The 13,397-nt window shown below is 46.0% G+C and overlaps 2 protein-coding genes across 2 annotated transcripts; one reads left to right on the top strand and one right to left on the bottom strand.

Moving 5' to 3' along the window:
• The first annotated feature begins 6,761 nt into the window (after positions 1-6,761).
• Positions 6,762-8,584, top strand: LOC125539319 (RHOMBOID-like protein 2). Its single transcript, XM_048702747.1, has 5 exons — positions 6,762-7,239; positions 7,348-7,511; positions 7,642-7,805; positions 7,902-8,143; positions 8,245-8,584. The coding sequence occupies exons 1-5, from the start codon at positions 6,899-6,901 to the stop codon at positions 8,354-8,356; spliced, it is 1,023 nt and encodes a 340-aa protein (XP_048558704.1). The 5' UTR covers positions 6,762-6,898; the 3' UTR covers positions 8,357-8,584.
• A 226-nt stretch (positions 8,585-8,810) lies between these two features.
• Positions 8,811-12,967, bottom strand: LOC125539318 (probable pectin methyltransferase QUA3). Its single transcript, XM_048702746.1, has 7 exons — positions 12,431-12,967; positions 11,571-11,774; positions 11,278-11,488; positions 10,944-11,205; positions 10,452-10,823; positions 9,738-9,833; positions 8,811-9,309 (listed from the first exon to the last, which is right to left on the bottom strand). Exons 1-7 carry the CDS (start codon positions 12,791-12,793, stop codon positions 9,099-9,101), a joined length of 1,719 nt encoding a protein of 572 aa, XP_048558703.1. The 5' UTR covers positions 12,794-12,967; the 3' UTR covers positions 8,811-9,098.
• Between the last annotated feature and the right edge of the window lie 430 nt (positions 12,968-13,397).

The following is a 13,397-nucleotide window of genomic DNA, read 5'->3' as shown; positions in this document are numbered from 1 at the left end:
CACCACTCTTTCCTTCTCCATAAGAAAAGTTTTTCTTCTCCCGTCGGCGCTACCGCCAGTTCACCCCAGCCTCTACGCCGTGGAGGTGCACAGGATCTCGCTCCTCCTTCCCCCATCCTCCCTGACGGCGGGAGGGACCCCATTCTCGTTCTCGTTATGTTCATCGTCTTTGTTAGGGTTGTGTGACGGCGGCGATGTGCCTTAGTAGGAATGCTCCCACGTTCTATCATTGTCCGGATAATGCGTCTAGTATCGTCGGCATGTGAAGGTGTGTCTCCGTTGGATCCCATGAGATTCGGTCGGTACTGGTCTTCGGTGGATCTATTTGAATCCAGTCTTCAATCGTCTTCTTTTGGATGTTTACAGATTTGATCTTTCTAATCTACGACTTTCTTTATTCATCGGCGATGATTACTACTCTGGTGCATTGGTTTTGTGGGATCTTAGCACGATGACTTACCGGCTGTCTGCTACAATAAGATTTCGATTTACGAAAGGGTTGCTTGGATTTATTAAAAGTTTGCTTGGATTTACTTGCCTGACTCCGGTAAAGGAGGGGAGATGACGGCGGGGCGCCTTCGACTTGCTCCAGTGATTGTAGTCGTCGCTAGGTGGTCCACGAACAAGATTATAATTTTTATTACTTTTTTTGAAAAACAACTTGAAACTTTATTAATTAGAAATAATTGTTACATCGTCTATCAAGAGAGTTACAAGATTTTCCATGGGCTCCTCTATCCAATCATTAGACATGAAACCTTTTGCTAATCTAGCAAGCTCATGAGCTACTTTATTCACTTCCCTGTTACAATGTTCAAAACTGGTTTGAGAAAAATCACAAGCCATAAAAAAACAATCCTCAAAAATTGCAGCAGCCGCTCCCGCAGACAGTCCTCCGTTCTTCACTGTGTCAATGACCTTCATATTGTCAGAATTGATGATTAGACGATTGCAGCTCGTCTTTTGTACCAACATTAAACCAAATCTGAATGCTACCGCCTCTGCTGTGAGGGCATCCGCATAGTACTGAATCCTCTAGTTACCACCTATTATGAAGTTTCCTTTGTCATCTCTGATAACAGCACCTACTGTACCTCTTAGCTTATCAAGATCAAAAGAAGCATCCACATTCAATTTAACGAAACCCCTAGGAGGTCTGCACCATCCTTCATTCTTTCTCTTTGCTTTAGTAGAGTGGGCATTTACATAGTTCGATGTTATAGCCCGAATCCCCATCGAGGTTTGGGACGCCTCTTGAGACTTACCCTCATGGACTAGTTTCCGGCTATTCCACCATAAATACCAAGCAGCTATAGCAATAAGTTCCCCTGCATTCCGGGAGCCCAAGATGGGTAGTTCATGATCAGACATAAGGAGTAGGAATTCAAGGACTGCCTCTCCTGCACGATCAACGACGCAGGCATTTTTACCACTTCATACAACCCTAACTATTCCCACACTTCTTTTGCCTTCTGGCACAGAAATAATATATGTTTCGTGTCCTCTGGCCCATCCAAACATGCTGGGCATATTAGCTGAGTTTTTATATGTCCGTTGGCCAATGTAACACGACATGGTAGAGTCTCGTGAAGCGTCTGCCAAACAAGAAATTTAACCTTCGTTGGACAAGCTAATTTCCAGATTTTACCTAAATAGGATTGACCTTACCCATGCCATTCGAGTATTCCAACTTCCTCCCATGTTGCTTATTCCATTCCTCCACATAAGCTGATCGTACAGTGAATAAACCGTTTGTTGTATAGCTCCACGCAATAAAGTCCGACATATTATGCATAGGGATCTGGATCACTAGGACTCTACGGGCATCAATTGGCCACAGAGTTTGTCTCACCAAATCTTCACCCCAGCCATTAGTGACTGGGTTAATAAGATCATAAACTTTCGTCAATAGATTCCCCCTTCTTGGTGTAATAATTTTTCTGTCCGCACAATTTGGGATCCATGCATCTCTCCATATGTCAATATTTTCTCTTGTTCCCATTCTCCATATATAGCCATTCTCGAGAGAGTCCACTCCCGCCATAATGCTTTGCCAAGTAAAGGAAGAGCTCTTCTTTAATACCGCGTTCATCAAATCACCTTCGGGGAAATACTTGGCTCTTAGGATTGTTGCACATAATGATTCAGGATTATCCATGGGACGCCATGCTTGCTTCGCTAATAAAGCCAGGTTAAAGCAATGTATATCACGAAAACCCATTCCTCCTTGTTCTTTTGGAACACACATTTTCCACCATGCCATCCAGTGTATCCTTTTTTGATTGTCCTCATCACTCCACCAAAATTGCGACATCACGTCTATAATTCCTTTGCAAATCTTTTTAAGAATTTTAATTATGAACATTGCATATGTTGGGATAGCTTGAACAACAGACTTAAGCAAAATTTCCTTTCCACCGGCCGATAACAACTTTTCTTTCCATCCACTAATCTTCATAATAATACGACCAATCAAGAACTGAAAACAATCACTTTTGTCCATGCCCGCATTGGCAGGTAATTCCAAATATTTATCATTAAGTGCCTCAGTCATAATATTTAGAATTGTATAGATTTGCGCTTTGTCCTTCACTTTTATATTGGGACTAAAAAATATGCTGGATTTTTCGACACTCACCATCTGCCCGGAGATGGCACAGCAAGAGTCCAGAACCGCTCTAAGGACCTCTGCATTCATTGCATTTGCTCGCATGAGGATCAATGAATCATTCGCAAATAATAGATTGGAAACTGAGGGAGCTTCCCTACTAACCTTTATGCCGGAGATATTTCCTCTTTCCTCCGCATTTGCTAAAAGGGCAGTCAGGCCCTCCGTACATAACAAGAATAATTAGGATGAGAGGGGATCCCCCTGCCTTAGCCCTCTAGTGGGTTTGAAGTTATCAGTCTCCTCTGCATTAACCCGAATCTTGTACTTCACCGAGGACACATATTGCATAATCAAATTCACCAAGTTTTCCTTGAAGCCCAGCTTCACCAAAATTGCTTTTAAAAAAGACCATTCCACTCGGTCATAAGCTTTGTGCATGTCCAACTTGATTGCACACAGCCCCTCCCTCCCCGTTTTTTTTTCTATTTTATTGTGTGGAAACACTCATATGCTATCAAAATATTGTCTATGATTTTTATTACCTTTGTTGTTCTTTGTACTATCATGATTAAAAATGAATAGATTGTGAGTTTCTCGAATAAAAAAAGAAGCCAGGAAAAAAATTAGGAAGTCATGAACGAATACCAAGTTTAGTTTCCTCGGAAAAAAATTGGTTCCCCGGAAGAACAGACCTGGATCGGCAAGATCAGACCCCAGATTCTGTCAGCTGGAGAAGAAAGAGGAGGCGAATCGCGCGCAGCCGTGCAGACGCGTCTCCCGCGGGGGCGGGACAGGGATGTCTCTGAGGGCATGTATAATGGTTGATAAGATAGTCTTATCTTAAGTTTTACATGTAATTTAGAGGTGACAAAGACAAATGTCTACAATGGTCATCTCTTAGCCTTATCTTCAATAACTAGCAATTCCTAAAAATGTGGTGAGACATATTGTGCTAAGAGATCATCTCTTGTCTTATCTTAAATAAGAGAAGACAAGCCATTTTTTATGAGTTCTTTCTCCTCCACCTCATCATTTATCCTAGGTGGCACTTTTAAGATAGCACCATTGTACATGTCCTGAGGCGCCAATTGTTGAGACGACGCGCGAAAGGTCCCGGTACACATCTCCGGCTGTACCTGTACCTGTACCCCCGACGTGCCCGCAGATCGCTCTAGTACCAGCGTTTCTCTCTGCCCCGCGCGCCCCGTGTCGTGGTGGTCGTGCCAATCACGTACGGCGTCTCCGGCCCGACTGACCCGCAACGCCGAGTGCGGGGTACGGCGCGGCGCTTCCCGAGCACGCACGCACCCCGGCCGGCCCCGACGGCCCGCTCCCTCGCATACGTCAGTACGCACCGCACGGGACATTTCGCCTGCAGGTTCGTTGGCCGACGGAGACAATTCAGCGGGGATGGACGCTCATCATCAGCGTGCAAGCAAAACAATGAGACATTCCTTTTCAAAAAAAAAAAAACAATGAGACATTCCTACTGGACTACTCGTACTACTACTAGTATAGTATTCTCTCTTCCGTTAGCATGATTGATCCGTTTGAGCGGGCGGGTATCGTATCAAACTGCAAGCGTGCCTGCCACCTGCCCCTGCTGACCTCTGCATGATTTTATCCGCCACGGCAACTGTGGCTGGGCATAGAAGATCGCACGGAGGGACCGGCGGTGAATGCGGTGTGGGCGTGCTGTTTTTTCTAAAAGACGCAGCAGCAGCAGCAAAGCACCGGAGCAAGAACACACGGGCCGTGTGCGCCTGGCTCGACCGCCGCGAAGTGCGGGCTCTGTCTGCAATACCGTTGGTATTTCAGTAGTACTCCATGTGTAAACTAATATAAGAATGTTTAGATCACTATTTTAGTATTCTAAACGCTCTTATGTTAACTTACGAAGGGAGTATTTGTTTACAGGCAAATTGTGCTTTGCCAAGTTCAAAAGCAAAACAAGAATTCGCGCTTTGGCACCCAGGTACTGTATCTCGAATCTGGCTGAACCAGGCGGCCGTCAACATCGTCGCAAGCTGCAAACTAGCGGCTGTTTGGGTACATCTGTCGACCGGTTCAAAATTTCCATGCGAATTGATAACAAAATCAGCTTCCGGCCGTTGATCGTTGGACTGGTCACAGTCTTACTGTTTGTACCGTTTGGAGTCCTCTTTCTATGCACTGACTTCATTTTTCAAAAAAAGGCCAAAGGCCATATATTAAGGATCGCATGTCCTTATTAAAACAACATTACATAAATCATCTTCCTGCATCCATCAGTGATGTGCCATGAGCAAATCGTCTCCAGGCCTCCATCTCAACAGAGCAAACTAGTTAAAACTGAAGAATTGTAGAAGTCGCAACCAGGAAGACATCGATGCAGACCAAAAGACTCCTATGGCCACGATCTGCGTAGCAAATCATCATTGCGGAGAAAAAACCCGCCGTTGACGGCTTGTAGAACACCCGAGGTCCGACCAAACGATGTCGGGGAACACAAATCTCACACACTCCCTGACAAAGCCAAGGCTGGTCAACCTTCGTCGGTCGAAACTGAAGCCGGAGGACCAAGACGCACGGGCACATTGTTCGTAGGACAACGGCATCGAGATAAAACCGCAGATGAATAAAGGCATATCCGGAGAACTAAATTTGTGGACACAACATCCTCCACATGCCTCTCGACGATGCGAGAAGCACCATCGTAACAAGGACAACGTGAAAAGACATTATTCCACACTCACAAGGCGTCATCATCTCGCCACCGTCGATCGAAGCCATAACCTGAATTTATTGCCAACCCTATCACCATCCGACCAAAGCCTTGGGGTCCCCGCCCCTCCCGTCACGGGAGAAACAGACGAAGGGCGAGGGGACCCTCGGTCCGCTCTGTCTCCTAGGTTACGAGTAGATTGGGGAAGAAAACGGTAAGTCCATTTTATACACTGACTTCAATACACTAACAGTTGGATTATAATGTGGAGAAATATTTGTTTTATTGTTGTAAAAATCAAGCGTTTGTAGTTCACAAGATTCATCAGTAGGACAAATAGTCTGACAACACGTGTCATGTGCGAAAACTGCCAGAGATAAATAGATTTGTTTTGTCTTATTTGTACAAAAGATAAAGTTATTTTTTTTGCTCTTTTAGAAGATATAATTTCATTTTGCTAGTTTTCAATCAGTAACCATTTTCTAGAACTACACGATTTGAACCACCGTAAGTAATCATGTCAAAGCTAGGGAGTGGAAAATAAAACAAGAAACATCTCATGATCATCTATGTTTCATAGAAAAACAAATAAATGAATAAATTACCTTTTTTGGGCGGCAAAAGATAGTCATGTTTGTATGTTTTTTCTTCATATTTTATGGAAGACATAAGATAAATAACCATTTTTAATACCAGTGCAAGGACCATTTTAAGCGATTTTGGAGAGCTCCGGACTTTACTTAGGCGATTTCATAGTTTATGATTCTTTTTTTTCTATGATTCAAGTCAGAATCACACAATGATTAATTGATTAATACTCTTTTTTCTATAATGTAAAACGGGCTAGAGTGTGGGAAGACGCTCTTGCAGTTGTCTTGTAGTATTAGTTTAGAAGGCGGCGAGTGGGGTCCCATTATGCAACAATTTCTATCGAGTCTACTGGAAACATCCTATGCCAAATACTACACACGATACTCCATTTCCTTGTTTATAGAAAAAACTCCTACAAAAATGACAATCCTACCATGCATCTGGAATTCTGGACAATAATTGTCAGTAGCAAACATCAGTGTCGCCAGCGAGCTTCCAGTTGGTTGGTTGATTCTAAACAAAGGATCTGCTGATCCCCGCGTGTAAAAGTATTTCACCTTTATTAAGCTGATTATAAGCTACTAATAATTTAGCCGGAGAGAGCCCGAATACAGCTCGAGCGTAGCATCAAGTGAGCCAAGGGGTCAACTTCTAATCGCGCCATCATCATCTCGACTCCTTGAACCCACAGACCCTCCATTCTTTCTTGCATATAAAACTTCCCGCCAACTCCTAATCCTCCCCTCCAACAACCAGATTGCAATAATAGGCGGCCAATATTTGTCCATATTTATTTAAACGAAATAATAAAACAAGAAACACGCATAGATTAAAAACCCTCGGGATAAAACCACCACAGAGGCTCCAAACAAACACCGGGTCTCCAGTCGTCGTCTCCTCGGGAAGCCAACCAGCAAACGATTGTGTTTGCACCGAGCAGGCCAGCAGCCAAGAAGCGGGGCGGTGCGGGCGTGGGTTCATCGACCGAGGCCATGTCGAACCCCGACGTGGAGGCCGCCGGCCCGGCGAGGGCGGCGACGACGGGGATCAAGCCGCCGCCGGGGAGGTACTACGCGGGCGGCGACGGGCAGCAGCACGCCCCGCCGGTGGCGCCCTTCTACTACGGCCAGGAGGCGGAGCGCGAGCGGCAGCACCACACGTGGCTGGTGCCGCTGGTGGTGCTGGCCAACGTGGCCATGTTCGTCGTGGTCATGTACTACAACGACTGCCCCCGCAACGGCAGGGGCGCCGACTGCCTCGGCGGCGGCTTCCTCCGCCGCTTCTCCTTCCAGCCGCTCAAGGAGAACCCCCTCTTCGGCCCCTCCTCCGCCACGTAAGAATCGTCGGCGGCAGTCCCCAGCGGCTCAAATCTTTCGATTCTCTTGTATGTAATTCACATCTGGTTCGTGACCTGAAAATCGGCGGCGGATCATGGCTGCAGGCTGGGGAAGTACGGCGGGCTGGACCGGTACAAGGTGGTGCACGGGGGCCAGGGGTGGCGGCTGGAGACGAGCACCTGGCTGCACGCCGGCCTCATCCACCTCGGCGCCAACATGATCAGCCTCATCTTCGTCGGCGTCCGCCTGGAGCAGCAGTTCGGATTCTGTAAGCGCCCGGCCCGACCGACGACTCCGTCTAGAACGGCGACGAGGTCTTGCTTACAGCGTGCGCACGCTGTGTTGCTTTGTTTTGTCTTGTTTTGACCGGGCTTCGCCGCGCTCGTCGCGTCGTGCAGGGAAGGTCGGCCTGGTCTACCTCTTCTCGGGGCTGGGCGGGAGCGTGCTCTCGGTGCTCTTCATCAGGAACGGCGTCTCCGTCGGCGCCTCCGGCGCGCTCTTCGGCCTCCTCGGGGCCATGCTGTCGGAGCTCATCACCAACTGGACCATCTACACCAACAGGGTACGCGCGCGTCCCCCCTCGTCTCTGCCACTACTGTATTTTGCTTCGGTCCATGTCGAACACCTTCTGACATCCGAATGTAAACACCGTCTGCAGCTGGCGGCCATGGCGAACCTGATCATCATCGCCGCCATCAACCTGGCGCTGGGGATACTGCCCCACGTCGACAACTTCGCGCACATCGGCGGGTTCCTCACCGGCTTCCTCCTCGGCTTCGTGCTGCTGATCCAGCCCCGGTTCGGGTGGCTGGAGCAGCCCTTCGGCGGCAAGACAAAGTCCAAGTACACGGCCTGCCAGATCGTCCTCCTGGTCGTCGCCCTCCTCCTAGCCATTGCAGGGTAAGCGCCGGTGCAAGATACAAAGTCTTCATTCAGATTCTACAAAATGAATATGCGTCATGTGTGGTAGTTAATCTGGAGCCATGCTTGTTTGTACGCAGGCTTGCTGTAGGGTTGCTGATGGTGTTCCGCGGGGTGAACGGCAACGACCATTGCAGCTGGTGCCACTACCTTACCTGCGTCCCGACGTCGCACTGGAAGTGTGACAACTAATAAAAATAAGAGGAGAACAGCTGTGGAGACAAACGTGCTGCCCATACAGATAATTGCTTCAGTTTGGCATTTTCTTTATACTTTTGCGCTGTATAGAACTTGCACCTTTTGCATTCCTTTGTTGTCCAAGAGGCGTTGACTAGCAATTCTGCTTGAATATGTTATTGAAGCTCTGTAAATCACTCTGCTTTGTTTGTGCCTAAAGCGTTTGTTCATTCTTTGGTTTTACATAGCCAGTCGCACTTGCAATGTTCAGAGTAAAATAGGTTATACTTGAAGAACCGTCGTCTTTTGCATCGCTGAATGAACTGGTGCGATCAATATGCGCTAGGCTGCTTGCACAAACATGAAATGGTATCGTTGGCATGCGATTATGTTAGGACTTCAGTCATCTTCTACGCAACTAGAATGGTTTATATTGCAAGATCGAACATGGATGCAGTAACCACAAGTGTAACAAACCATACACACTTTTCACAAAGGGGCAATCATCCTATAACAAATATCAATCCGGAATTTGATTCCAAATGGAAGAGGTGTAAGGGCCACAAAACACATAGAAAGAATCACAGACTCGCAGCAAGCCGTACCTAACTGGTTACTAAAGATCCAACGATGTTGTAGAAAATAAAGCTATTTCCGCATCAATCTGATATCAGTGCTAATCCCTCCAACCCATCCCCAAAAGACTCAAAATCAGGGGAAGGGTTATAAACAGGGATACAACTAACCTATCCCGATGTTAAGGTAGCTTCCAAAATGTTTTCGTCGCTACAAGTATTTTCTCAGCACTGCTTGATTCAGGCTCACTGTCGTGTACCTGAGTAGTCCACCGAATCGACCGAGCTACCTGTACAGCCTTGTTGATCACATCTGGGGAGTCCCGTATGACAGCAGTTCCTTCTGGGCGCAATATGCGGTCCATCTCCAACATGACATCAAACAGGTCACATCTGCCACAAGTAGAAATGCGGTCAGTTATCAGGTAGCTCTTTTAGTTCGTATCGTCCATTTAGTAGATGGTGCTTATCCCATCAAATAAATGTTAAAAACTTGCATAGGGTATTTGCTTGGACTCTACCATGGCGGTTATCATCTGGGTTAAACATATACAATTACCAAGTAACACCAGTTTTGAGCAATTCTTGTGGTTTCATCCCTATAGATTCAACAAGCAAAGCCTGTCTAATCATGCATTCATATTATGCTTGTATATTTATATTGCTGTTTCAAAGTGGCTGTAGATGAACTGATAATTTCTGGGTGCTACTTGGTTTGCACTGAAATTATACACAGTATTTCAAGAATAAATTAGATAACTCTAAAATTGCAGAAAAACCAGAACAGATTAGTGATACTATCTCAAGTTCAGTCGGTCTACCTGTTCTTTCCGGACTTTGGGTTGCTTATCAAAGAATTGATTCCATCAGCATGAATCAGATCATAGGTTCGAGGATATGTTGAGAAAGGCTCACACCTGGAACCAAAGTTATACAATCAATTTCAGAACTACAACAAGCAAGAACATTGATTATTAGTCTATTCATGTAAATGGCTTGATCCATTAACTTACTAGGTGAAATGGTCATCATATAAAACTTGATATTCAAATAAGACTAAAGAGTTAGTGCGGTAACTGGTAAGCGAACAAATCTTGCACAAGGCACAAACATAGAGGTCATATAATGTTATTTTTCAGCAGCCATATATTTTGGGATCTAGTAGAAGAGATCAAGTTTTAAATGTAAAATTATATATCAACAATACCCAGTAATCAATCAGAATGAATGCTAGAGCAGGCAGCAGGCCCGAGCAATTCCCCAGCATCAGATGAGAACTTGCTGACAAATATATGGATAGCTTGGAAAAGGTGGATGAACAACCTATAAATTTGAATTTTCTAGTATGCGCAAAACTACAACAAGCAAGGAAAAAGAAGCACATGAGCATGCAAGGCGCTGAAATTGTCCGTAATTTGTACTCCCTCCATCCAAAATAAGTGTCTCAACTTTAGTACAAAGTTATAATAAAGTTGAGACACTTATTTTAGGGCGGAGGGAGTATGAGATAAACAAATTAAGTATTGCATACTTACCAATCATGATAAACTCCAATCAGGCCCCTGTCATATATTACGCCAAGTGTCAATGGTTTTTTAGCAGGAACAACATTCATAACCCACACAGGATCAGACGCTACAGCAGCCGCCAATCCTCCAAAGAATGCATTCATGTCCATGACATTACGTATGAGTGCAGTACCTAGCTTCACACCAAGTGATCTCTTGTAATATGACACTCTTTTGAACCACTTCAGTGTATCTGCTTCAAACAAGTTTACACCATCATCCATAAAGGAGGCCCTAGCAGAAGGTTTAGACAGCCTATTTGGCCACTTATCAATGGAACCAACGGCTATTTCTTCCGACAGAGAAACTTTGCTTATGCATTTCTTCAACTTGAAGTACCTGCAAACAGTAAAACCCTATAATCGATCAAACAGAAATATGCAAAATGCATTTCTGGCGTACTGAAAAGCTAGAAACACAATTTGCAAGGACACACAAGAAAACACAGAAAATTGTTACCATGCTTCATCTGGATCATCATCAGTACTACACAAATCAAGGCCAAATTCATTTTGGTTAGGAAGACATGCCGCCTGATTAGGTTTCTTCCAAATGGCCGTGTTGCCATCTACAGTAACCAAATTGTAACACAAAGTCTGTGCCATTGCTTGAAGTTCACCCCATTCCTTCTCCTGCTTCTTCCACTGCACAGGGGGTCCGGATATAATCAGATAACCTCCCGGTCTAAGTAGACGGTCAACTTCAATCAAATAACTGCCATCTGCCATTTTTTACATGTCAGAGAGAGGGAGGGCAGACGTGCATGTTGAATGCAGAAGAAAACATTACTTACTGTAGGCAGTAAAAGGTATCAAACATCGAGAGCAATGGACGAAATCAAAGGACTGTGCTGGAAATGGAAGACGGCGTGTGCCCAACATCAAAAGAAATGCAGGAATTCCTCTCTCGAGCGCAAATTGTATTTGCGACTTATGTGAATCTCTTGGGGCGAAGGAAAGTGCCGTGATATTCTCTTTGAGCAGAAACCCACCAAAGCTAGCAACCTACAAAGGATGGAAAAAAGTTGTAGCCATTTTACTTGGAAAACAAAACATAGAAGCTCCATATTAAAGAAAAAATTATTACCCCACAACCCATATCAAGACCTGTCCTCAGGAGACCACTTCTTAGTGGAACATACTTGGTAAGCTTTTCAATATATTGTTCGGCACCATCAGGAAACATAGTTCCGCCACCAGGAAAAAGGAAGTATGAGCCTTCCTGCTTCATCCACCCTTGATGACCTTTTCTTTCAGCAATCTTGCCATAAGGCATGTTATCATGCCATATCTGCATAGAGAACAATAAACAAGCGGTAAATCTCGGTGTAAGAGGAATAGAAGTAATCTACATCCTGTCAACACACGAAGTAAACCAATATACTATCTCTGTTTTGTTATTTCCAGTCCCAATGTACATTCCTCAGGTAAGGTCAACGTAACAAACCCATAGCTGAAGGTGCAAGAGCTAGACTTGAATTTTTTAAGTCCTTGGTCATGCTAGCTCAGACGCCATCAAAACTTGTGCCTAGTAGCTTGCTTAGTCTTATCTTATCCACCAGACCTGTTAGCTAAAAATGTGAGCGCATATTTCACCTCCTAATCCGAAAATCATATCCGTGAAAAATCATCCTAATCACTGGTATTTCCCAAACTCAGAACCAGTCTGGCATTCAAGACCTCTAGACATCATCCAGTAACTTTCACTCTAATAACTCCATCATTTCCAAAATGCATAGATTCAGATTTCAGAAAGTCATGCAAATATTAACCACTCAGAGCATGAGATGCAAAAGCTGGTCGTACACTAGCAAGCTAGTACATAACAAATCAAAGCAACAGTCCTACAGAAGCATTACTCTGCCAAGACACTAGCTGACGCCTGCAATTGCAACGGTTAATCAGGGGTTAATTTTGAGCGGAACGGCCAGTGGCAACAGCACGAACCTTGTGGAGGCTCTCGGGCCAGGGCACGGGCACGCGGTAGCCGGGCGGCGGCGGGACGAGGCACGCGGGCGCCTCCCCCCGCGCGGGGCAGTGGCGCTCGCGGTAGTAGTTCATCTCGCGGCTGAGGCGGGAGCTTCGGCGGGGGTCCTCGCAGGGGAGGAGGTCCACCTCCGAGGCGGCACAGGGCGGCACCACCGCGGCAGCGAGGGTGTCCCCGCGGCGCGGCGTGAAGACGAGCGCGAGGAAGACGACCACGGCCACGAGGAACACCGCCCAGACGGCGTCGAGGAACGACCACTGCCACTGCGCGCCGCCGCCGCCGCTCCCGCGGCGGTGCGGCCGCAGGGAGCTGAGGAGGCCCATCGGGCGGTGGCGCGGCGGGGGCCGCGAGGGCGTGTGGCGTGCTAGTTCGATCGGTCGATGGGATCAGGCCATGGGCGAGGGGGGTTTGGATTCCGAGCTTTAGTTGTTGGGCTTGTGCTTTGCGTATCGGCGTGCTCGTCTCGGTTCCGTCGCGGGACAAAGAGCAAAAGTGGGCGTGAGATGAGATCTGTGTGAGGGGAGAGATGAGTGGTGAGATTAGGCTTAATTGGAGCTCTGTTTTATTCGAAAACACCATACTTAGAGCATCTGATGCAAGAATAACTAATTTATACATCTTCGAGGCCCAAACACCATCTCCAACAGATGATAATTTACATCACCTCCCCCGCGTGAGTAACTATAACTCTTTTTAAGATTCCATACTAATATACGAATGTATGTAGACATATTTTAAAATATAGATCTATTCATTTACTCTGTACGTAGTTCATAATGAAATCTTTAAAAGAATTTATATTTAAAAACAGGGGAGTAAAATACAACACCTTAGCACCTCCATCTTTAGGTGATGTAAAACAACCGATCACACGCGCACCACCCAAGTGCCTTCATTTTTGTTCCACCCCCCCTTCTGCGCACCACC

Source organism: Triticum urartu, chromosome 2, assembly GCF_003073215.2.
Source record: "Triticum urartu cultivar G1812 chromosome 2, Tu2.1, whole genome shotgun sequence".
Classification (NCBI taxonomy): Eukaryota; Viridiplantae; Streptophyta; class Magnoliopsida; order Poales; family Poaceae; genus Triticum; species Triticum urartu.
The sequence above is the reverse complement of the archived record's forward strand: the minus strand, read 5'-3'. Positions and strand labels throughout refer to the sequence as shown.

Coding starts and splice junctions, on each gene's coding strand:
- LOC125539319 (XM_048702747.1), top strand. CDS start 6,899: ATGTCGAACCCCGACGTGGAGGCCGCCGGCCCGGCGAGGGCGGCGACG. Junction 7,512..7,641: donor GGAGCAGCAGTTCGGATTCT/GTAAGCGCCCGG, acceptor CGCGTCGTGCAG/GGAAGGTCGGCCTGGTCTAC. Junction 8,144..8,244: donor CTCCTCCTAGCCATTGCAGG/GTAAGCGCCGGT, acceptor GTTTGTACGCAG/GCTTGCTGTAGGGTTGCTGA.
- LOC125539318 (XM_048702746.1), bottom strand. CDS start 12,793: ATGGGCCTCCTCAGCTCCCTGCGGCCGCACCGCCGCGGGAGCGGCGGC. Junction 11,775..12,430: donor GGCCCGAGAGCCTCCACAAG/GTTCGTGCTGTT, acceptor TTCTCTATGCAG/ATATGGCATGATAACATGCC. Junction 11,206..11,277: donor GATACCTTTTACTGCCTACA/GTAAGTAATGTT, acceptor AAAAAATGGCAG/ATGGCAGTTATTTGATTGAA.